A 24,658-nucleotide genomic window follows, 5' to 3' on the forward strand; every position below is an offset into this window, starting at 1 on the left:
CTATCAATTTTAATATAAAACTCCAATTGACTTCAGTGGAGCTCCATACACAGAACAATGGCAGGGTATGACCATATAAATGCTGCATGCGAGAGACTAAATAGGTGGCTGTCTGTATCATTAGCTGTGAGAATGAATGGCTTTGCCTCCGTGATGAATCTCCCGGGGAATATGCAGACTGACTTACTAATGGATTTGTGCAAATGCTTGAATTGTGGAATGATCCCATAGGTGCAGTCATTTATTGTAATAAAAATAAGCACCGAAGATGTGATATTAACATGCAGAAGAATCTGAAATGTGAAACTAATTCTTCATTATCGAGTGGTCTGATTTCCAAGATGGAAGGTACCATTGTTGGTTAAGTCCAAGGCATCCTTCTTTATAGAGTTGTCCTTGCTTTAGCTGCTGTGCATTAGTGCAATGAGAGCTTTTGTCTTTCAAATTAAGATTATTTTAAAAACCAATTTACAGAATAATGAGTTGCACATGTTCAGTACTTAAATTCACAGGGCCTGATTCTGATCTCACACTGACTCTACTGAAATCAATGGAATTACATCACTCTGACTTAAAATGGGATATGAGAGACCAGAAAGGGGCCTAAAATCTATTTGTAGAATACGTTGTTGTATCTTAGCTTCTGATTTTTTTTTTTACAGTGCTGATGTATAAATAATTCAGGCTTTACTATATGATGTCAATCTCGTCCTTCCAATATTCCTGTGGCTTTGGGATGGATGTACACTTGCACATTTCCTTTGTGCGTAGGGGGCAGTAAAAGATAATTTTTGAATATTTTTAGGACCTAATTTTGATCTCTTGTATGGCTGTGTAAGGATTGGTGACAGAGATTTGAATGCCTGGGATGTCTAGTCATAAATCCTTGTTGTCTTGATTTTTATGCAATGGCAGCATGAGCGAGGTCATGACAGCAGCATCTTAATAAAGAATGTTTGTTCAGATCTCTGCAGTTAATCTTAATTTAATTTTGCTGAATGAAATTCCATCTCCCATTACATGACTTGCTGGGAAATCTAGACTAGATTTTTTGTTTTATGTATTGCCTTTCACACATTGCAAGTTTCTTAGGATTGTACAAAATACGGCATTTGATATAGGCAGCAGACCTTTTCTCATAATGCAAGGAATAGTGGACTTAAAAACCGATAAAAGGAAATACTTTTTTTACATGACAAAGAGCTAACTTGTGGAACTCTTTGCCAAAAGCTAAAATGGAAGCCAAGTCCTTAATAGAATTCAAGAAAGGGATTAGATCTTCATATAGGGGTTCTCAACCTTTTTCTTTCTGAAGCCTCTCCAGTGTGCTATAAAAACTCCACGGCCCACCTGTGTCACAACAACTGGTTTTCTGCATATAAAAGCCAGGGCCAGCATTACGGGGTAGCAAATAGGGCAATTGCCCGGGGCCCCACGCCATAGGGGGCTCCGCAAAACTAAGTTGCTCAGGCTTCTGCTTTAGCCCCAGGTGGTGGGACTTACAGTCCCTGGCTTCAGCCCCATGCACGAGCTTCAACTTTCTGCCCTGGGCCCCGGTGAGTCTAACACTGGTCCTTCTTGGTGGACTCCCTGAAACCTGCTTGTGGCCCCCCAGGGTGTCCCGGACCCTGCATGAGAGCCACTGAGAAAAATCCACAGTTTTATAAAACAGGATAAAATAAATTCCAAGGCATATTAAAAATCTCCATGCTTCAGGACATAAGGCAACCACTAACTGATGGGTGGTTAGGAATAATTAGTCCATTTGGGAGGTTACTCCATAAGTGGTCCACCATGGGATTTCTTGCACCTTTCTCTGAAGCATCTGGTACTGGTAATTCAGAGACAGGATGCTAGATTAGATGGAATGCAGCCTGACCTAGCAAGGTAATTCCTATGTTTTCTTGCCGTTAGCTATAATTTTAATTTTGTTGCTTTTCAAACAGAGAATTTGGCTTGGTTTTATTCCCCCAACCAGCTTTAGTTTAGCAGAGGAAGGTGTTGGCTTGTGATAGATTTAACAGCTACTTCTGGTTTTGATTGATAAAAATGTGGTGCACCTTCTCTGTCCTCTAAAGTAAACACATTTCTGGGGAGTTATCAGATAAATGTGAAATTTAATAGATGTATTTTTAGCCTTTAAAGCTGTAGTCATTAATCACAGGGATACTGTTTCTTAATGCAGTGTGTCTCTCACAGCTGGATGATTATGATAAACTAGAAATACAGATCTGTCCTACCAAAAGGAATTGCTTTATTAACCTTCATATTTATAAACTACATTTATGAATAATAATAATAATCACCTAAGTTTTTTGGATCTGTTGAGAGGTAATCACGCATGCATATTTTCCTTTGTACCATCTTAATATTAATGTCATTGTTTTGTTTTCCAAAACAAACAACTTTAATGTTGTGTGTGGACACAGTTGCAAAGTTTAAAATACAAGGGGGGGGGGGGGAGAAAAGAAAAGGGGTGGTTGGAAATGAACCATGTGTTCAGGATGGAATTGAAGTGGGGGACTAGGAGTCAAGACTTTAGGATACTATTCCTGTTCTGCCACTGATTCACTGTGTGTCCTTGGGAGGGGTCACTTGACCTCTCTTGGCTCATTTTGCCATCTTGTAAAATGGGGTGGATATTTACTCAACTCCCGTGGGGTTTGTAAACCTCCATGTTCATACATTTATTTGAGATCCTTTAAAGTTTTATTATTGTGAAAGGCCAAATCTTACTGTCTTCCCTTAAACAAAACTCTGAGTGAAGTTGGTGGGAGCTTTCCTTGAGTAAGGACAACAGGTGTTGGTTCAAAATCTGTGCAAGAAACATGGTGTCAGCAGTTGGTATCCAAACTTAACTGAGTGAGCTTAGCGTTCTGAACTGTAAAGCTTCACAACTAACAACCAAGAGCATGTGCACAACTGGAGTAGGGTTGCCAGATGTCTGGCTTTCGACTGGAACGCCCGGTCTAAAAGGGACCCTGGTGGCTCCGGTCGGCAGTGCTGACCAGGCCATTAAAAGTCCAGGCAGCGTCGCAGCAGGGGCCCAGGGCTAAGGCAGGCTCCCTGACTGCCCTAGCTCCACGTGGCTCCCAGAAGCAGCAGCCAGGTCCCTTTGGCCCCATGGCACATGGTGGGCCAGGGAGGCTCTGTGTGCTGCCCCCGCCCGAGTACTGGCTCCCCAGCTCCCATTGGCCGGAAACTGCAACCAACGGGAGCTGTGGGGCGGCACTTGCAGGTGCAAGGGCAGTGCACGGAGCTGCCTGGCCATGCCTCTGCCTAGGGGCTGCAGGGACTTGGCGGACACTTCCTGGGAGCCACGGTAAGTGCCGCTGGGACCCCGCAGCCCCTCTCACACTGTCGAAGTGTTTGGCATAGTCCCTAAATGGCAGTTAACTCTGAAAGTTTGTCTTCTGTCTTGCCAAAGCGTGCTCCTTTTCTCTAAGGGTGGGGTTATTCCGAAATATGTTACCCATCAGGTCCTTTCTTCATTTTAAGGTGATGCACAGCTTTGCTTCCATCAGCAAATTGGTTGATTTTTGTTTTGAGCACTTCAGAGAGTTGATGGACAGAAATCCCTCTCTGTCATTTGTGGCAATAGCACCTTGTGCTGCGACTGAGATTGAGACTCTGTTGTGCGAGGTGTTATACTTCATTGCTATGTGTATGTATGTCTATCCTGAGTTTAAATACACAAGATGGACAAAGGGTAGGAGAAAGGAAGTAGTATTAACTCAATTTTACAGATGTAAACAGGGCCTAAGCATGCTGTAAGCTGATGTATTAAACTGTACCTGTACCCAGAGGTTACTCCATACCAGTTTACAAAACCATGCCATGGAGTTTGTCTTGGTTCATAGTACAGCTAGGTCTTAGCCAGGGAAACAGTGTTAACCTGTTTCTGCCAATAACCTTATATAATTGTAACTCTAGGGGTGCTAATCTTGCTCTACTGATGAGCGCAGTGTTGGCCTGTTGTATACACTTGCGACATGTGTAGGCTAGGAAATGACCTGTGGTTGATCAAGGATACTGACCCATCTCAAGTGGGGTTGAAAATAGCTCGGCCTCTAGGCAAGGAGAAATTGGGCTTGACTTGATTTGGGGTGCAGGAGGGGGCTCTGGGCTGGGGTTGAGGGGTTTGAAGTGCGGGAGTGGGCTCTGGGCTGGGGTGGAGGGTTGGGCTGGGGGTGAGTCCGACTAGGGGTGCGGGTTCTGGGGTGGGGCTGGGATCGAGTGGTTTGGAGGGCAGGAGGGGGATTAGGGCTGGGTCAGAGGGTTGGGACACGGGAGGGGGTCAGGGGTTCAGGCTCTGGGCAGCTCCCACCTCAAGCAGCTCCCAGAAGCAGTGGCATATCTGCCCTTTGGCTCCTATGCAGAGGCGCGGCCAGGCGGCTCTGCACACTGCGCTGTCCGCAGACACCGCCCCCGCAGCTCCCATTGGCCATGGTTCCTGGCCAATGGGAGCTGCAGAGCCGGCGCTTGGGGCAAGGGCAGCACGTGGAGCCCCCTGTCTGCCCCTACAGGTAGGAACGGAAGTGGGAGATGCTGCTGCTTCCGGGACCCGCGCGGAGCCTGCCTTAGCCCCGCTGCGCCGCTGACCAGCTGGTGTTCAGTGATTCAGCTGAGGTCTTAATCTGAATTGGAACAGACCTATTAGCTCATCTAGTCCATATTCTTGCCAGGACAGTGTTGTTTCCTGTGGTCAAGGCCCTTTGTTTTTGTTTTGTTTAAAAATTCATGGGAATTTATCAGTGTTTATTACAATAATTAAAAAATGGGTGAAAAATCAGTGCAAAAAATTAACTTAAGTCTTTCTGGGTAAATATCAGGGTTAATATTGGGGGATGGGAGGACCAAAAGAAAGCAACAAATAGAGAAAAGTAAGAGTATTGGAAATAAGAGTAGTTTAATTCCGCGGTTTATTTCATGAACTTTACATTCAGTACGTACAGTGCACGTGTATCTTCCACTCAATTGCCTTGCATTGACACTTAGATATTAGATTAACTTAACATAAACATAATAGACTGGATTTTCTTAACATAATCAGTATTTTTGTGTACTCGTGTGGTACAAAATTCGGGTCAAAAATCAGTAAAAACTGAAATCAAAGGGCCTTACTTATGGTGTATTTTTCTAAGACTTTATTCCTTCCGGTTTTACATGTTTGAGACAGTGGGGCTTTTAGCACTTCCCTTGGGTGGCTGATAATCCTGCCTAAATTTTCCCTTTTATTTTTAAAAGCAGCAAAGAGTCCTGTGGCACCGTATAGACTAACAGACGTATTGGAGCATGAGCTTTCGTGGGTGAATACCCACTTCCCTTTTATTTTTGTTCATTATTGCTAGTTCTGTCCCCTTAGATAACATTAAGTAACTCTGTCTCCTTGGTGTTTGCGCGCTTCAAATATTTGTAGACTATCCTTCATTAAAAAGGTTGGATCCATTTGACTAGAAAACCAGTCTTCCATAAGCCAGGCCAACTTCTGAAGGTCCTTAGCATGTTTCTCCTGGGAGAATAAGTAATGGTCTGGACCATCTGTGAAACAGAGTTTTATCTTTTGGACATTATGGGTGGCAGCTGCCATGCTGGAGTAGAGAATTGTATAGTGAGTTACATCAACAGATTTTCTTCAGCTGTGACCCACTGAGGACGAGAGCCACATTTAATGGGAGGTTAAAAAGACTTAAATTAACTGTGTGCGTAGTTTAAATTGAAATGGCTAATTTTATCCACAGAATGTGTTTTGAATATCTTGAATTCTACGTAACGAAGCCAAAAATGCAGCTGAGGAGTTTTGACAGTTTCAACTATAACCATCTGTGGAGGTGTTCTCCTCCATGTCTGCAGATATCGGCAGGACCCCAAATAAACACACGCTGCTGAAAGAATTTTACGTTTTGTGTGTGCTTTCCAGGCATATTTGTAAGAAATGCATATAAAGAAGCATTTGAAACATTTGAGCTGTGAATTTGCAGATAATGAATGTTGCACTGCTTTCTATTCCTATCCTAACCAGGAATACAGAACCTTCTCTACTAAATTGGTCAACTGATCCCCTCTTCTGCCTTTTGTAATGGCTAATACTTGGTCGTTCAGAGGAAGGTGGATTTCTCTGGCTTGTTCCATAAAGTGCCTAGCTGATTGTGTTGTGCTGTACTTATAGGAATAAAGAGAAATACATTTCTTCCTGACCCAAGATTGAGGTCAGTTTGTGTCCGCAAGCATGAGGTGTAATTGTCCTTATTTAAGTCCCAATGAAGTAGAGTAGCAGAACTCCTACAGGCTTCAGGATTTGGGCCGTAAGTAGCAAAAATCTGAATCCCCAAGTTTTCATTGTCCATGGACTTCTGCTGCCTGTGAATATAGAACAGAAGGACGGGTGTTTGGCTTGTTTTATTGGCAGCCACATTATTTCAAGGGCAAAGAAAAGTTGGCTGTAGCCACTACTTGCTTGATTTGTTACAGAAAGACAATAAACTTGCCTTAGATTTACTTCAGTGCGTCTTGCTAAATCACCCTTGGAAGTTTGCGCTCTGTGCTAAGTTGTTTACTTTTGTTCTTTTCTTTCAAATCCTAAATAACAAACATGAAAGGTTTATTATTAAGCAAATGAATAAATACAACTCCTAGGGCAGCGAGTTGCTTTTCCCCTCAAGAAATGTCTTGGATTGAATACTTACCAAACACAAAACAAATTGGGTACTCAGCTAAGATTGGAACAAATGATTGGTGTCCTGTTTACACAGTTTGAAATCAGCCTTGAAAGAAAGTGGTAGACAGTCTCTTAAAGGTAGGAAAAAATAAGAATTTATTTTTTGAATTTAAATATACAGATTTCGATTATGTTTTTCTAATTAAATAGACTCTTTATGCTTCAGTACTTTGCTGAGATAATTCAGTGAGTGTAGTATCTAGAACAATAGATCTGCTAGGACACTTAATCATGCAAGATGACTTTTCTTGTATTCAAAGATTGGTTCTGTATATGATGATTTATTTGTACTGCACACTTATGTGAATGACTACATTTAATACGGCAACACAAATACACATTGTGATCTCTACTCCCGTAAAAGGGAATGCTGCTGCATCAGTACATTCTGTCCTGCCCTCAGAGGGAGAACAAGAGGCAATGGGTTCAAACTACAGTAAAGCAGATTTAGATTAACTCTCAGGAAAAACTTCCTAACTGTAAGAACAGTAGGACAATGGAGCAAACTGCCTAGGGAAGACATGGAAGCTACTTCACTGGCCATTTTCAAAAAGAGGCTGGATAGCCATCTGTCTTGGATGGTTTAGACTCAACAAATCCTGCATCTTGGCACGGGTTAGCCCAGGTGACCCTTGTGATCCCTTCTAACCCTATGGTTCTATGATTCTATGCGGTACAAGAGCTGAAATTTACCTTGTTACTCACGTTGAGTAATGCTGCACTCCGATAAGTTAATGGGACTACTCTGAGTAAGGTACTGCCCACCTTGAGTTAAGGGGAGAGCAGAATCTAGCCCAGACTTAAATTATAGCTTTTAGGGAGAGGGCTGTTCAGTGTTCAATACTTACGTAAAAGATGACTAACTTACCTTCTCCCTGCTTATGTATGAAGCTTTTTCAGTAACATCAATATTTTATTGTCCAAGTGTCTTGATGAGTGAAGATGGAGTCTTATATTGGACTTAGAAACCTATTTATATTGACAAGAGGGCTGTATGTAAGACACGTGAGGTAATTGTCCTGCTCTACTTGGCACTGGTGAAGCCTCAGCTGGAGTACAGTGTCTTTAGGAAAGATGTGGATAAATTGGAGAGAGTCCAGAAGAGAGCAACAAAAATGGTGAAAAGTTTTAGAAAACCTGATCTATAAGGAAATGTTTAAAAAAAAAAAAATGGGCATGTTTAATCTTGAGAAAAGAAGACTGAGAAGGGACCTGCTAATAGACTTCAGATAAGTTAAGGGTTGGTATAAAGAGGATGGTGATCAGTTGTTCTCCATGTCCATTGAAGGTGGGAGAAGTAGTAATGGGCTTAATCTGCAGCACGGGAGATTTACGTTAGATATTAGGAAAAACTTTCAAACTATAGGGGTAGTTAAGCTCTGGAATAGGCTTCCAAGGAAGGTTGTGGAATCCCCAATCACTGGAGGATTTTAAGAACAGGTTGGACAAACACCTGTCAGGGATGGTCTAGGTTTACTTGGTCCTGCCTCAGCACAGGGGGCTGGACTTGATGACTTCTCAAGCTCCCTTCCAGCTCTATATTTCTGTGATTTGTATTAGTGACTGGGTGCTTTATGTTGTGGACCTTTTAAGAAAGTTTAGATGCATTACACAAATGTTGGTAGAATTGCTGATGTAATGCTGTACTTGTATTTTAGAACGGTTTTTGAACAAACTATGAATGCAAAGAAGCAAAAGTTGGACCAGATCTTACTAGTTTAGTAAGGGCCAGATTCTGTTATGTTCTGATGACTGATGCCTACTGCACAAGTAGTCCTATTGAAATCAACAGGTACTACTTCAATATGAAGAGGGGTTAGAATCTTCTATCCCATATGACTTCCCGGAAGCAATGGCAAACTGAATTCTTTGATGGTTCTGAGCTGGCTCTAAGTGTTTTCTGAAAATTTCTTGGAGTTCAAATGAAATACATATGTGTGTCTTGAGAACTGTTTGAGTTACTGAATCTGGTCAGGAAGACCATGTGGAGCTCAGGAAATTAAGAGCAATTGTTTGATTAGTATCTGTTTCTTTAATAGGAAGTAGAAATAAGCCAAAACTGGAAAAAATTATTGGAACTTCCTGGTACTCTGTGTGTGTGTGTGTCTATTGATTTAAAATAGACCTAGATCAGGGGTGCAGATTAAAATGGACCTGGTTGTGAAACAACTTGATTTTTGGGAAATCAGAATGACTCCATTTTTAAACACCATTTGTCTGTAACGTATGTATATTTTCTTTGAAATATTTAAGGACAAACATAGTACACCTTCCATCAAATATCAAAGTAATTATTTACACTTCCATGTGTGCTGTCCAGGCAACTATAAATGGCAATACAATCTCAGAAGTGACACTCATACAGCAAGGGATTCACAATTATGATGTACTCTTTTTTTTGGCCCTCTTTTAACTTTATACTAATTTGTGTTATTTCTTTATTCATGTCAAAATAGACTTCGGGGATTAGCCATATGTGTAGCATTGTATCTCTGGAGAGCCCAATACTCTTGTTATACTGTGGCTGATAATGGTGGCTCTAATCTTAGTTGGGTTCCATGATGAGATTTAATAGCTTATTTCTAAACAATGCAGTTGGTTGGGTTTGCATCGACAGTCCTGAACTGATGCAGCGTCACAGCATGAAAGGACAAGTTATGTTTCTGGAGTGGGTGATGCTCCAGATAGACATAAAACAGAGGTCTGAAGCACTGGCCAGGAAAGGTCCTATGGTACTTAGTGTAAGAGTAGGAGAAACATTCCATGTCTCCAAGTCAGTAAATTGTCTTGCCTATCTAAAACCCTTCAGTGTTTTAAAACGGTTATGGGCATTCTTCACTGACCTGTGCTAAATAACTGTGCAGTGCTGAGCACTATTGGAACTACTTTTTACCCAAGAGGTGGCTGTAGTTTACTGGCAGGGAGAAGTGATCCCTGCACATACGGATCAGTTGTAAAGCACTTGGAGATGAAAGTCACTATGGCTGGGGATTTTCAAAGGAATTTATGGGAATTAGGTTCCCAAATCCCATTGACTTTCTATGGGATTTAGATGCCAAACTCCATTAGACTCTTTTGTAAATCCAGGTAGTTAAGTGTTTTGGACAGCATGACGAAGTGGAATAATGGACGATCAGCTTTTAACAAATGAATTGCATGAGTGCCAGGTTCATCTTGGTGTGCCAGAATTGTTATCCAGTTTAATAGCTGTGATTTGAGATTGCTAGGAATATTCCTATGTCTAAATATTGCATATTCAGCTAAATGATTGTAATTAATTCTCTTTTAACAGAAAGAATGTGAACTTGAGGAAGAAGCTGGCAGGACAGGTCCATCTCAGCAGAGCAGTGGGAAAAATGAGGAGAGTGAAAGGAGGGAGATGATCACTCCAGGTCTTAGAGATGCACTTACAAAACAAGGTGAGGGTCCATAAAGATGGTGTGCAGACCAGATTCTGGATCAGGCTTCAAAAAGTTTTTGTGTGTATAGATTTTTATCAGAAAGGGTGCAATGTAAGGATTGCAAAGAAAGGATTGAGCTATTGTATGCCTTTTGTTTATGGTGGGTTCCATGATGCCTGCATAATAGATATGGGACTGTCTTTTTGTAGGTGTCACCCTCCTGCTGCAAAGTTCGGACACTGGTGAAATTACTGAAACCAAGCAGTCCAGACCTAAAATCCTTAATTGGGCACGGCAGCTCTTGAAGTCATAAACAGTAGTGACGGAACAGGAATTTTGGAGTCTAGAGGGCACCAATCTTCTTCGTGAGCCAGTTTGTTAATGTTTTGGGGAGAAAACACCCTGGTGCATATCCAGCTCCCAAAAGAGAGGGCTTTTGAAGGGCATTTGAAAATTGGACTCGCTTCTAATATTTTAGTCCAGTACTTTCTTCTCAGTTTCATACTCTGATTTCAGTGCTGAAATTCATTTCCCAAAGATAAATTCATTCAAATGAATCTGAATGGTCCACTGGAGGAAAACTAGATAATGACTTCTCTCAAGAACCATACAGAACGATGTTAATGGACTTAAGGCCATTATTTTAAAAAACATGTATGCGAGAATGCATGAAAAATGCCAGATTTACAGCTCTGCAGACCAAAAGCTTCAATCTCCAGAACAGGTACAGCTTGGGCAAAGGTAGCACAATGCTCTGCAATGTAGCTCAAGGGAGTATGAGAGAGTAGTTTGGTCTTCAGCTCTAAAGATGAGAGGGGAGTTTAGTTTTCATGCCCATTCACGCATTAGATCCTCTGCTGAAGCTTCTGAAAAAGGGTATCTGTTGTGATACGGATGTCTAACTTAATAGCTGGACTGAGATAGGCCACAGCTGTTTGAAACAAGTTCACTTTCTGTAACATTTTCAGTCACTGACAACTTGATCTAGCTTCTTTGATCTGGTCACCTGAAGGTGACCCAACTCCCTGTCCCAGCCATCCAGTCTTGTCACATGGTGGTTTTGTTTTTTGTTTTTTTTGTTTTGTTTTTTTTAATTAACTTAGACCAGATGTAAAAGAAATGGGAAATTAATAAAACTCAGAGTTAGAATAAAAGAATCTAGCAAAGGCCTCGTAAGAAATAAAGTGCTGCAAAACTTGGCCACTAACCTGTAGTGCCTCCATGTGGGTACCTGTCTTGCTACTTGCTGACACCTTTGGAAGCCTGAAGTGTCTCCCACATGTCCAGGTTGCTTAAGTCTTTTTTGCCTTTGTCGCCAAAGGTCATAATTTCGGTGAGAAATGCAGTGTAAACCGCTGCAAAGTAGTTGAATATGTGGTGCACTTTTGAGTGCTTCCCCTGTATAACTTTAAGGTCAAATCCTGTCTTAGGACCAGGGATGCTGGTAGATGCGTAGGGTGGAGAGGGAATGTGAAAAGGGATGGATGGTATGCAAAGCAGTAGCATCTATTGGAGATAGTAGCACGTGCAGTAGCTGCCTGGGAATTTGGGTTCTGGCTGTTCCCTGGGTTGGAAGATTGACCCCGATGTGCTAGGCAGCATGGCAGCTGGTACCCCGCTAAGTGATCTGTGGAGTCCTAAGGAGGAATCTTGCTCTGCTACCACATGGACGTGAGGGGAGAGGCTTTTACTGTCTTTCAGTTGGTGAAACACTTTGATGATAGGAAGTGATTATAAATGCTGCTTATAGCCGTGGCCCTTTGACATGCTGGGGGCCATCAACTGCCATGGGAGCTGAGGATGATCAGCATCTTGTGGGATAGGGCCCTATGTTTGCATTGCAGTGCCCTGCCCAATTGTGAGGCTGCATTATGTCTTCAGGAAGGGTGAAGCAAAGTGACGGCAATGATTCAGGCATCTTCACTTTTCCAATTGCCTTTAATTTGCTTTGGTGGTGTGGCTTTGATGAGATATCTATCTATTTGGTGTTACATAAAAAAACATTCAGTTAGATGATCAAAATTGCACACAGAGCCCACTTTTCTACAATTCAAGTTTTAAACACCAGGGCAGATCTACCTGAGAAATTTCATCATTTGAGACCTTCAGGGAAAATTGGAAGAATTCACTTTCCTGTTGGCAGATTGCATTTTTTTTTAGGTACATGTGTGATTTACATTTCCTTTCTGGAACATGCCAGCAATCACAGCTGGACGAATAAACCTGCAGTCTCCAAAGAGTTAATTTTAGCATGCCCATTTCTGTTAAATTAAAACCTCTCAGTGCAACACTTTCCCACTGTGCACAGAGTACACTATATTCACAAAAACTAGCATCCGAGCAGCCTGCTCTATAGGGGTTTAATTTGCCTTCCTTCTGTTTTCACATGTCAAAACAAACATTCTTCCGGAGATCAGACTATATAGACATATTTACATGGTGGTTTTAAAAAAAAAAAAAAAAAAAAAAAGTGGAGAGGATTCAAAAGATCATATAATTTATTTAGCAGTTACTGGTTGCTATGGGTTAAACTTCACTTTCTTTTCAATGTTATCCCTGAGGGCATAATTAGCTCAAAAGAGGTAAAAATCAGTGCTAGTGATTCAGAATGAAACTGCTTCTTTAAAATTTAGTTGCAGCACACGAATTTGCTTTTGTCTCTTTAGACAATCTTAACGATCATTCATTTATTTTTATTCACCTTCAGGCAAATTTATCTTGCTTGGTCTAGGTGACTTGAATATTGATTGAACAACTGGGCTTTATTTTAGCACCAGTTTAGCACCATGGATTTTCCACCAGTTAAATGTACCGTTACACTCAGGTTGGACAGCAGGGGTGGGCAAACTTTTTGGCCCGAGGACCACATCTGGGTATGGAAATTGTATGGCGGGCCATGAATGCTCATGAAATTGGGGTTGGGGTGTGGGAGGGGGTGCAGGCTCTGGGGTGGGGCCAGAAATGAGGAGTTCAGGGTGTGGGTTGGGGTGCAGGGGGGGAGGTGGCTTTAGCTGGGGGTGCGGGCTCTGGGGTGGGGCTGAGGGTACAGGAGGGTGCTCTGGGCTGGGCCAAGGGGTTAGGAGGGTGGGAGGGGGATAAGGGCTGGGGCACGGGGTTGGGGCACAGAAGGGGGTCGGGGTGCAGACTCCAGGTGGCGCTTACCTCAAGCAGCTCCCACTGGCCATGGTTCCTGACCAATGGGAGCTGTGGGGGCGGTGCTTGGGGTGGGGACAGCACACGTGGGAGCCAGAGGGGAGACATGCTTCTGGGAGCCGTGCAGAGCCATGGCACATGTGGAGTGGGGCAAGCCCCCGACCACTCCCTGGCTGGAGTGCCGGAGCAGGGCAAGTCCCCAACCCCACTCACCGACGGGAGCTCGAGGGCCGGATTAAAACGTCTGAAGGGCCGGATACGGCCCCCGAGCCGTAGTTTGCCCATCCCTGTTGTACAGGGTAGTAGGAGCTTGTAGCTGTGTATTTACTGATTAGTTTAATAAGGGCATTCTTCAATAGTTTCCTTCTATAAAAAGCTATAGTCAATTTTGTATAGTTAGGAGATGTTAATTCCCTCTCCCTCTTCAGTGTTAAATCTTGCATAAAGTTCATATGCAGGGTAAGCTGTTCAGTACTTCCAAATAACAAATATAACTTGAGAGAGAAAGAGAGAGTCTTAGCAATGAGTCTATTTCAAGTATTTGACTGTGGGTGTTATGTTTACAGTGATATTACTTTGCAGTGTTAATGTTATAGTAGATTTCATCTATTTAGGCAGACAGGAAATGAACTGAAAATAGAAATCAACCATTGATATTACTTTGTTTGCCAGAGCAAACAGTATGTAGCTAGAGCTGAGACATGGCTTATATTCTAACTCCTTTAGTTGCTTATAGTTTTTCAAAACAGTTCCTTCTTGGCTGAAACTTGGTATGCTTGGTCTTAAGATGAATTTTTGTGTGTAGAAAAGCTTACCTCTAATGACTTATAAGTGTTGGAGGCTTAATTCAGATGAGGAGGTAAACTTAAGTGTGGCTTTAGCTTTAGAGGCACCCTTAAATTATGGTTATGATCAGAAGAGAGTGACTGTTAAAGTAAGTCCATTCTGAATCAACATATCTGTTCCTTGTGTGTAATCCAGGTCAGGTCTGCTTATTTTACTAATGCAAACAATGTGGTAAACTTTTACACTATCCTGCTAGCTCTATAAAATCAGCGGTGGCATAGGAAGCTGTATTCTGTTCTGGTTAATGAATCATTCATGGGATTTGAACTTCTTTATGATTTGCAGAATCCTTATTATCGGTGATAGACAAGTCAGAATGAACCCATCTTGACATGCAGATCCCAGGGTGAGGGCTGGGAATTAGAAAAATAATCATTTGTCTAGTAAGCAGACTTGTCTCCAAGTGATTTTTGTATCAATAAACATGATCCTCCCACAGTGCCAATTTTGAAGTCCATATTGAGGACTATAGCTACAGTCTTACGGTGCTTAAGAAGAGCACAGTAAAGCGAACCTTAAACAAGCGGGAATATAAATGCAAAAAAATAATAAGGCTGAGAACCCAAGTGGGGGGGGACTCCAAATAAGGCTTCTTCCATGTCGCCGTTAACTTGGGGTATGTCTACATTTCAGTCATGGGATGTGATTGCAGCTTGTGTAGATATACCTGAGTTAGCTTTAATCTAGCTAGTTTGGGGCCTGCGCAAAGAAGCTGCGGAAGCATTGGCTTTAGCGTGGGCTAGCTGCCTGGGTAATTATCCATGTGTATTTCACAGTATATATACATTTTATACGTGCGTGTGCGTGTGTGTGTGTGTGTGTGTGTATACCCCACACACCCACACACACACACACTGTGTGTGTATATATACGGTGTATTGCACAGTATATATTTAGTACAATGTGGCTGAGGTAATGTTCCTTATATACTTACAAAGCAACCTGGGCCAAATTCTTCTGTTGGCTGGAACAACTTTGCTGAAGTCCAATGGAATTGTTTTCTGTTTACACCAGTGTAAATGAGAGCAGAATTTTCAGCCTTAATAATGTCCAGAATGTCCTCAGTTTCATGGGGCTTGATTTCTCAGCCTTGATGATGTTGCATTTAATTATAACCTTAATTTCCTGTTTGTTAGCTGAATGGTAATGGAAATGCCAAGTGATCGGGAATATCCATTGCAATAGTGCGTGTACTTTCTCTCATTCTGTTCTCTAATGTCAAAGAATCATCACATTATAGAAAATTGGTTTCTTATTTAATGGGCCTCGGTAGAAGAGAAATCCAAGGGAAAGCAATAGTAGAAGAGAATACAGTATCAGAAATAGCAGGGGCTATTTCAGTCCTGTAACGTCTTTGGTGCTCTCTCGTCCCATTAGGATGTCAATGTAAAGTGTTTTGATCTAAGATTTTCAGCTTGTGTGGGACATGCAGGCATTGATGTCAGGAATTGCTCAGGGTCCATTTTCCAAATGCTCAGCGTGTAGAGTTGAGGCCAGACTTTTAAAAGTACTCAGGAGCTCCCATTGTTGATTCGGATGGCCAGATTTTCAAAAGGGTTCAACACCCAATATTCTGAGCTCCGTTGAAAATCTGAGCTTGATTTAGGGTGACCAGACAGCAAGTGTGAAAAATCGGGAGGGGGTGGGGGGTAATAGGTGCCTACATAAGACAAAGCCCCAAATATCGGGACTGTCCCTATAAAATCGGGACATCTGGTCACCCTAGCTTGATTATGGGTGCTGAGCCCTTTTGAAACTTCTGGCCATAAAGGCTAAATGTGCTGTGAAAGTGATGCTGCATTCTGCATAGGAATTGTCACTGATTGTCTTAAGAAGCATGATGTACCCCTGCATGGGTTGTATACTTAAGGTTATATTTTCATCTTTCAGGCTTGGGGATAATACATGTGTAAATCCCTGTGCATCAAGATGAAAATAAAGCCCTTGAACTCCAGGGGGTGCTAGCAGTCTTCCGGCTGGGTTATGTATTGGTAACAACAGTGCAGCCACTGAAATGTATGCTATAGAACAACAATAGAATTCAAATGTTTGCCTTGGAAATATTAACCGTGAGTTGTGAAAACAACTAAAATAAAATAATTCTCACTCAAGTGCCTGTAAGCACAAGAATGCAGTGGTTTTAAAAGATGAGGCTCTAAATCTGTGAAATTTACTTAGAGAATTTGTGTATGTTTCAATAAATATGGAATATAAAGTTAAAGAAATAACACCCTAAGAGCAGGAGTTATGGAGGCTGAGCAGGGTCATGGTGTGGGAGCTGCCAAGAGCTCATGGAGAAGTGGCTGATCTTCATTTGCTAGTCTAGATGCATAGCATTTGTGGCACAAAGCGACAGAGTCCTGTGGCACATTATAGACAGACGTATTGGAGCATAAGCTTTCGTGGGTGAATTCACCCACAAAAGCTTATGCTCCAATACATCTGTTAGTCTATAAGGTGCCATAGGACTTTTTGTCGCTTTTTACAGATCCAGACTAACACGGCTACCCCTCTGATACCTGATTAGTGGCACAGAAAGTAGTAGTAATCGAGATTCTGTGGGCCTGATTAACCTTTTGCTTACGTCAGTGTAAGTCGATGAAGTTACAAATGTAAAACTGGTGGGGAGAAGAAATGGACTCTTTCTATTTCTATTTTAGGTATATCTATTTTTCCAGGTTTTTTTGAAAGGGGACGGGACGTAGAGGGGGAGGTTTTGAAGTCATGAGGCCTGTTAGGTTTAGACAAAATACAGGTTGTAGACATACAGACAGGCAAGGATAAAATTCTCTCTGCATTCTTCATAATGCTGTCTGTCCAGACAATAGGAGGGGTGTTTTTTTTTAGAAATTGAAAAAAGTCCTAGGCATAAGAATAAATGTGCCCAGTTCATGAAATAACAGCTGGAGGAAAGAGATGCTTTAAGAAAAACCAACAACTTGGTCTCTAGCAGCCAGTAAAACTGACACACACGTGTACACGGAGAATATACTCTAAAGTTTCCATCATGCTGCGCATATCTCTTCATGCTTCAGTTTCCCCATCTGTAAAATGGGGATAATGATACTGACCTCCTTTTGTAAAGTGCTTTGAGATTTACTGATGAAAAGCACTGGGTAATAGCTAAGTGGTATTATTTATTAGTGCACCTAGAGGTTCAGGTAATGATAAATATACGCCAGCTCCTGTTATCAATGGTCACTGTATCACATCACCCCTGGGCAAACACTGCCTTCTGCCTTCTCAGTCCTCATCCTCAAAGGGAACCTGCACAAGAGCTGCAAAAGATGAGCCTGGGAGCTTAAATTTATAACTTTGCTAGACACGAAAAATCAGGGTCTTAATAAAGATACTGGATTTATGGCTTATTACAACAATGTGTAACCCGCTAATCCCCCCACCCCACTCCTTCTTTTTTTTTTTTTTTTTGGTCCTATGACTGCAGAGGTGTTAACAGGCCACTTCACCTTGAATGGTCCCTTAGAATATGTGTTAACTACTTATGCTAAACTATCCTTTCCACCATTGATTTAGCTGTGATACGGGGAGTACTTTTCCCAGACCTGAAGAAGAGCTCTCTGTAAGCTCGAAAGGTTGCTTCTCTCACCAACAGAAATTGGTCCAATAAAAGGACCTCACCCACCTTTTCTCTCTAATGTCCTGGGACTAAGGCCATGTCAACACTACCACTTATATCCGTGTAACTTGTTGCTCAGGAGTCTGAACCCCCTCTCCCCCGAGTGACATAAGTTATTCCGACAGAAGTGCCAGTGTGGACAGCGCTGTGTTGGTGGGAGAGCTTCTCCCATCAACATAGCTACGGCTGCTCGTGGAGGTGGGGTTTTTTATGTCGACAGGAGAGCTCTATTCTGCTGGCATAGAGCGGCTACGAGAGCAGTCTTATAGTGGTACAGCTGTATCGCTGTAAGCTCGTTAGTGTAGATGTGGCCTAACACAGCTACGACACCACTGCAAACAACTAGTGATCACATCAGTCTTTTATGGGTGGGGGCTGGAGAGCTAATTTTACAAAAAGGATGGAAAATTAAACTTCCTGCAGTAATCAAAAGATTCCTCACTTGACCTCTTATCTCTGTTTCCTCCTGAAGTTGTGTTTGCTTTATTGTATGTAAAATCATATTGGCGTTCCTCTTGCTGGTGTGTTTCAGGAATATTACTGGGTAATATCTTGTGATAGTTGTAGGGCAAGTTCCTTCATTCGACCCAAATACTGGAAATTCAGTCGACATTACTTTGTTAGTGGCAAGAACGTTTGCAGCAGCTCTGTGGGTGGCTCTGCTTACCACTTTGCTCTGTCTATACCTGCATAAAGCATGAGGTTTTTTCAGCACTAGTTTAATGTAGATGAAAACACTGAAGTGGTATTTGTGGCGGTCTATTTGTCAAGCAGACACTTTGATAGGAAATGGTGCTCTGATACATCGGTGGTTTTATATGCTCCGCTAGTTTGGCAATTTTGTAATATAAAGATGGATCTCTGCTTTGATTAAAATGAAAAATAGTATCATATTGGACACTGAAATTTTAAAAATTTGCCAAGTATTTTATGGTCAGTAAATTAAGGTTGAGGCTGGAGTTTGTTGCAGCTACTGGCAGTTCATCATTGTCAATTTCCCAATCTCAGTTTTCTGACATCTAGGTACATATGTTTGCTTGTATCTAATGCACATGGCTTGAGAGCTTGTATTTATTAGTCATAGCAGGTTTTTACAACATGCTGAAAATGCAAAAATAAGTTTTTGATAGTCACAGAAGACGTTAGGTGCTCAAAGCAACATTTTAATAGCTCAGTTGGGAGGCAAAGAATCACAAGTATTAAGCTGCAATTGTTTCGCAGTCAGGGTCCAATCCTGCAATCCTTTGTCACATAAACACTCTCATTGGGAGTCACTCTGTTAATTGCACTACTCATAAGAAAATATTTCAGGATCAGGCCCTGAAAGCTTCCTACCCCACAAGCCTATTTTTAAAGTACTTTTACCCCCAAAATGCTTTAAAAATGATGTTGTGAAAACTAGGCCTCGTATTGGTTGTGTTGATTGATTTCCCCCCTTCACCCCTCAGCCATGAGACACTGGTCAGAGCTCAGAACAAAATCCAGTGTGTGTTTATAGTTTAATATCCACCAATATGACTGGCCAACCTGTCCAGCTACCAGATACTCTTCATATTTTTGCATTAAATACTAATTTAATTCCAGTAGTTTTCTTTCAGCCTTTGTGAGTTTTGTGGTCTCTTTCCCACCTGCTCCCGGTTTCTCTGCCAAGTAATCTTTGCCAAGTATCCCTGTTGTGTGGTAGCTCAAGCAAAGAAATTGCATTATGGCCTTCATGATAATCCTTAATGTTGAAGGTGAATTACTACTGTATTAGTGACCTTATTGCAACCCTTTTACACTCCACTTTTGCATTGTGGGAGCAAATGGGAAACTTTATTCCTGTGAACATTCTCCTGATGAGTGTCAGGTTTAACAGGCAGCAGTCACTTCAAACCAGAGTGTTTGTTTAAGGAGACTGCTTAATAGAACCAGACAAATATATTGGATGTTTATTATCCCCTGTTCACAGCAGCTCTCTGAATTTGTCTGATTTTCAAGTTCAGTGTTGCATCGAATTTGCTTTCACCAGAGCTTGCAATGATGTCTTCCTTATTGGGGAGCGTGGCTAATTTTTTGCTCTTGCACCTCCTGGTGATTTCAATTGCTTATTTAGTTCAGTCTGTCATGGTTAAATCCTTAATTTTACAGTCCTACATCTTTCAATTTTTTGGCAAAACAATTTTTTGATAGTGCAATGACCCTCCATTGTGGTGTTCCCTACGTTTCTGTGCTACTTAGGGCTGGTCTGCACTAGATAGTTGTATAACTATATTGCTTAGGGGTGTTAATTTGTACTGATACAGTTAACAGTACATCTTCCAGTGTGGATGCAGTTATACTGATACAAAGATACCTCGTACTGGTGTATAGCTTACTTCACTTACCAAACTACATTAAGCTTATACCGGGGTAAGCACTCGCACTGATACCAGTATAACTGCATCTGCAGTAAGAGGGTTTTGCCTTTTTAATTATACCAGTGTAGTTAAAGTGGCAAAACTTCCTAGTGGAGACAAGGCCTGAACATCTGAGTTTCCTGGAGATGTTTTCGGTTCCCATGGATGACATGCTGTTGTAATGGAGAACGCACTCTAACCTTTTACTGGTGATGAATTCTCAGTGGTGGAGAACATAGGATGTGATCCCTGTATGGATACCAAACAGTGTTTTTTTTTTTTTTTTTTTTAAATCACTTGATAAAAATGGTGCAACTTGGGTCTGACTTGTGGTTAAATTTTTTCACTGTGTACATCCTGCTGCTTGACAGCTGTAACATAGCTTCTGTCTCTTCTTTTAAAAGTCTGGCAGTCAGAACAGATCATTACCAAATGTTCTTTTTATCCCCGTAATATTATAGCCAGAGGACACTCATTTCTCTCAAAAGCTGACCTGCAGGCTATAATTCATGTCTTTTATAACACTCCGGCTTGATTACTGAAATTCACTATTTGGCAAGCTCTAGTTTTTTCAGAATTCATCAGCTAGAGAAGGCTCACTTGGTACAAAGTCCCAGTTTTGAAGTCCTTGTGCTTTCAGTAAAAATTTTTTTGTTGATTTCATTATGATCCTCCTTATGATGTTAAAGGTATTTCATGGGCTTGACTTACATGAATATTTGGTCATTAAAGATGTGTTGATGAGTACTTCTTTTGAGCAGTGATATGACCATAAATCCATCTAGTTGTGATTAGAGAGAGTGCTGTCTGGAAAGCATTTTTTTATTTGGAGTATATTGAAGCTAAACTTTCAGCTTAAGCCTGTATCTCATTATAAGTGTCTTGGGAAGATGTGAAACTTGAAATTTCTTTGCTAGCACCTTGAAACTACTAGCAAAGGGAGTTGAATATGTTCAGAATATCCTTGGGAATATCAGGCTTGCCCTGAGTGCTTTTAGATGGGACCAGTAGCTGGATTTAATTGAGACGGCCATTGTAAGCATAGCAAATAGGAAAGAAGATCAATAGAGTTACCACAGAACCAAAAAAGTATAACAGTGAAGGTGACCTGGCACAGCTGATGGAAAAGGTGTCCTGGCCTAGGCTACTGAAGGGTTCATTATGTATGGTTCAGGTAGCAGACACAACATAATGAGAGAGAAGAGCCTCATTTTGATTCTGTCTCCTTTGCATCCACAAAAAATGCTACCGTATCCTGTATAGTTTAATCATGAGTATGCACAGTCCTTTGTGCTCCTTTCTTCTGTGTTACTTAGGCTGGATGGCTGCCGGTATTGGTAGACCAAATGGGAGATAGATAAATGGGTTTTAGAGAAATTGGAGGAATGGTTTTATTCGTTAAAATAGCCATACTGAGCTGTTAAACTTTAGCCACTAACCTGCATGGGGATGGGTTTCATTTGGCTTAGGACTTGGCCATTACTTAATAGTCCTTGAAACGACTAGGATGGCTGAGTGGGTAATTGTCACCAAACTTTCCACACAGTCAACACAGCAGGTGAAGAGCTTGGCTTACCAGCTACATAAATTGCTTTTAAGCACTTCTGCAGATCTCTGTGCTATTTCTTCCAGTAGTATAATTCCTGGCACAGGCCAACTAGATGAGTCAGACACTTTTCATCGCTAAAGTTGAGAGCTTCAGCCCCTCTTAAATGTTGAGCAAAATCTTAGGAGGTGCTGAGCATGTGCAATCCCCATTGCCTTTATTGGAGGTTTGCAGGTGCTCAGCATAGTGCATTTGGCGTGAGTGGCCCTTTCTCAAGGGAAATAAACCTGGTAGGTTCAGGATCCCAGGGTCTCAACATCTCTTAAGATTGATCTAATTTTTTCATTACCCTGAACTGGTCAACAGGGGATTTGGGCAGGTGGGTTTTATTTTCAGTAAAACTTTAATATAATAGTTTTTTTTGTTAAGTGATAATATTGAGACTGTCTTACTGACATGCAGTGCTGTAGTCTTGGGCCTGGTCTACACTAACCCCCAAATTCGAACTAAGGTACACAACTTCAGCTACGTGAATAACGTAGCTGAAGTCGACATACCTTAGTTCGAACTTACCACGGTTCAGACGCGGTCCACACGCGGCAGGCAGGCTCCCCGTCGACTCCGCGGTACTCCTCTCGTCGAGCTGGAGTACCGCAGTCGACGGCGAGCGCTTCCGGGATCGATATATCGCGTCCAGACCAGACGCGATAAATCGAACCCGGAAGTTCGATTGCCAGCTGTCGAACTACCGCGGTAGTGTAGACCTGGCCTTGGAGAAAATAAATCTCTCCTAAAACTGTCAATGGAGGGCTGCAAAGGGCACCCGATGAATGGGTAAAATGTTGTTTAAAAAAAAAATAGGGCATGGGAACGCTGTCGAGTGACATGAGCTACAAATGTGGTCAATGGAACCTTCTTGGAAGGGAGGAAGAAGACGTGCAGTTAGTTCTACTCAGACAAATAATAAAAATGAATTACAGTAGCACCTAAAGGCACCAGTTGAAATCAGGGCCCCACTGTGGTAGGCATTGTAGAAACCTAACAAGAGGGAGTCCTTACCCCAAAATGCTCACAGCCTAAATAGTCAAGACAGACCCAGGACAGAAGGGGAAGAAGTGGCACAGGGAAATGAAATGACTCGCCCAAAGTCACACTGCAGGTCAGTGGCAGAGCCAGGAATAGACTCCAAGTCTCCTGACTTCCAGTTAAGTGCCCTATCCACTAGACCAGGCTCCCATGCCTCATATGGCTTTGGGTTTTTTGGCTTTCCTCTGCAGCATGTGGGTGTGAGCCAGTTGCCAGGATTATCTGAGCATATCTCACTTAATCATTTCCCTGCCATTGCGGGGGCCTCGGGCTCTGGTGCACATCTGGCCCCTGCTATTTCCTGCTTGTGGCGCATAACAGTCTCCTGAGGGGTGTAATACTTTGGTCTAATTTCGGTTGTTGGGTTTAGCGTGCGGGTGCTGGGTGATGGTGGTGGCCTGTGATGTACAGGAGGTCAGAGTAGGTGATCTGGTCCTTTCTGGCTCTAAACTCTCTCTCTAGTTTTGGTGAAAATAAATCCCACATTTTAAATGTTGATTGGGGGCTACATAGATCCCCAAATACATTGGTAAAATGTGTAATTTCCTAAAAAGATGGGGACAGACCCTCAGCAGGTGTAAAATGGCATAGCTCCATTCATAGAATCATAGAATGATAGGACTGGAAGGGACCTCGAGAGGTCGTCTAGTCCAGTCCACCAGGACTAAGTATTATCTAGACCAGTGGTCCCCAACCTTTTCCATGGGGCGGGCGCCAGACGACTACCCGCCGAGGACCGTGGCCGCCGGACAAGCAGCCGCCGAAATGCCGCCATGAAGCGGCAACGTCAAGAGGCGTCGCTGCCGAAATTCGGTGGCATTTCGGCGGCTGCTTTTCCGGCGGCCAGTAGGCGGGTGCACATGGATGCACCGGCGGGCGCCATGGCACCCGCGGGCACCGTGTTGGGGACCCCTGATCTAGACCATCCCTGACAGGTGTTTGTCTAACCTGCTCTTAAAAAATCTCCAGTGACAGATTACACAACCTCCCTAGGCAATTTATTCCAGTGCTTGACCACCCTGACAGGATTTTTTTCCTAATGTACAACCTAGACCTACCTTGCTGCAATTTAAGCCCATTGCTGCTTGTCCTATCCTCAGAGGTTAAAGAGAATAATTTTTCTTCCTCCTCCTTGTAACAGCCTTTTATGTACTTGAAGACTGTTATGTCCCCCCTCATTCTTCTCTTCTCCAGACTAAACCCAATTTTTTCAGTCTTCCCTCAAAGGTCATGTTTTCTAGACCTTTAATCATTTTTGTTGCTCTTCTCTGAACTTTCTCCAATTTGTCCACTGTAAGCTCTTTGGGATAGGCACAGTCTCTCTCCATTGAAGTTATTCATTCTGGCCCATAGGATTTTTGACAGCCAATAGTTCATTGTCCATCAGAATTAATTTTTGTGTAACTTCTGCCTACGTAACCTGCTTTCGGCTGGTCCTTTGAGGTGCTGAGTGCTCTCTACTCCCTTTGACTTCAGTAGGAGGTGAAGGGTGCTCAATACCTATGAACACGAATAGCCTGTTGAGTGCTGAATATGCTCAGTGGATAAAATAGTTGCACAGCCTCCTTCTGTGCTTGCAGTTTGTCATGCTGCTTTATTTGTAGCTGGAACATCTGCCTGAGATTCTTGCTCTCATTTTAATTCTGCACTGACTTCATTGGGGCTGCAGGGGTGTGTAAATCAGGATGGAGCATCACCCTGAGCCTGGTTGCAATGAGATGTGCGTGATAACTTCACAAGTGAAGAACATAAAATAAACACACTAATTCCGCTCTTTGATTCGCTGTGGGTGGCAGTGATTGGTTCCTTGTGCCGAATGGAATTTTATATCTAGCTCATGCTTCTGGGCAGGAAGGAGGACTTGATTCATAAACTTTTATTTGCCTTAAAAGA

General features: G+C 42.3%; 1 protein-coding gene across 1 annotated transcript in view; it reads left to right on the forward strand.

The window, feature by feature from the left end:
• The window catches only part of LOC135890899 (S-adenosyl-L-methionine-dependent tRNA 4-demethylwyosine synthase TYW1-like), a 123,065-nt gene that overhangs the window by 11,343 nt on the left and 87,064 nt on the right, over positions 1-24,658 (forward strand). The window contains exon 8 of the mRNA XM_065418373.1: positions 10,011-10,137. Coding sequence (XP_065274445.1) covers positions 10,011-10,137 — 127 coding nt within the window. The remainder of the gene's footprint in view (positions 1-10,010; positions 10,138-24,658) is intronic.

Source organism: Emys orbicularis, chromosome 17, assembly GCF_028017835.1.
Source record: "Emys orbicularis isolate rEmyOrb1 chromosome 17, rEmyOrb1.hap1, whole genome shotgun sequence".
Taxonomy (NCBI): domain Eukaryota; kingdom Metazoa; phylum Chordata; order Testudines; family Emydidae; genus Emys; species Emys orbicularis.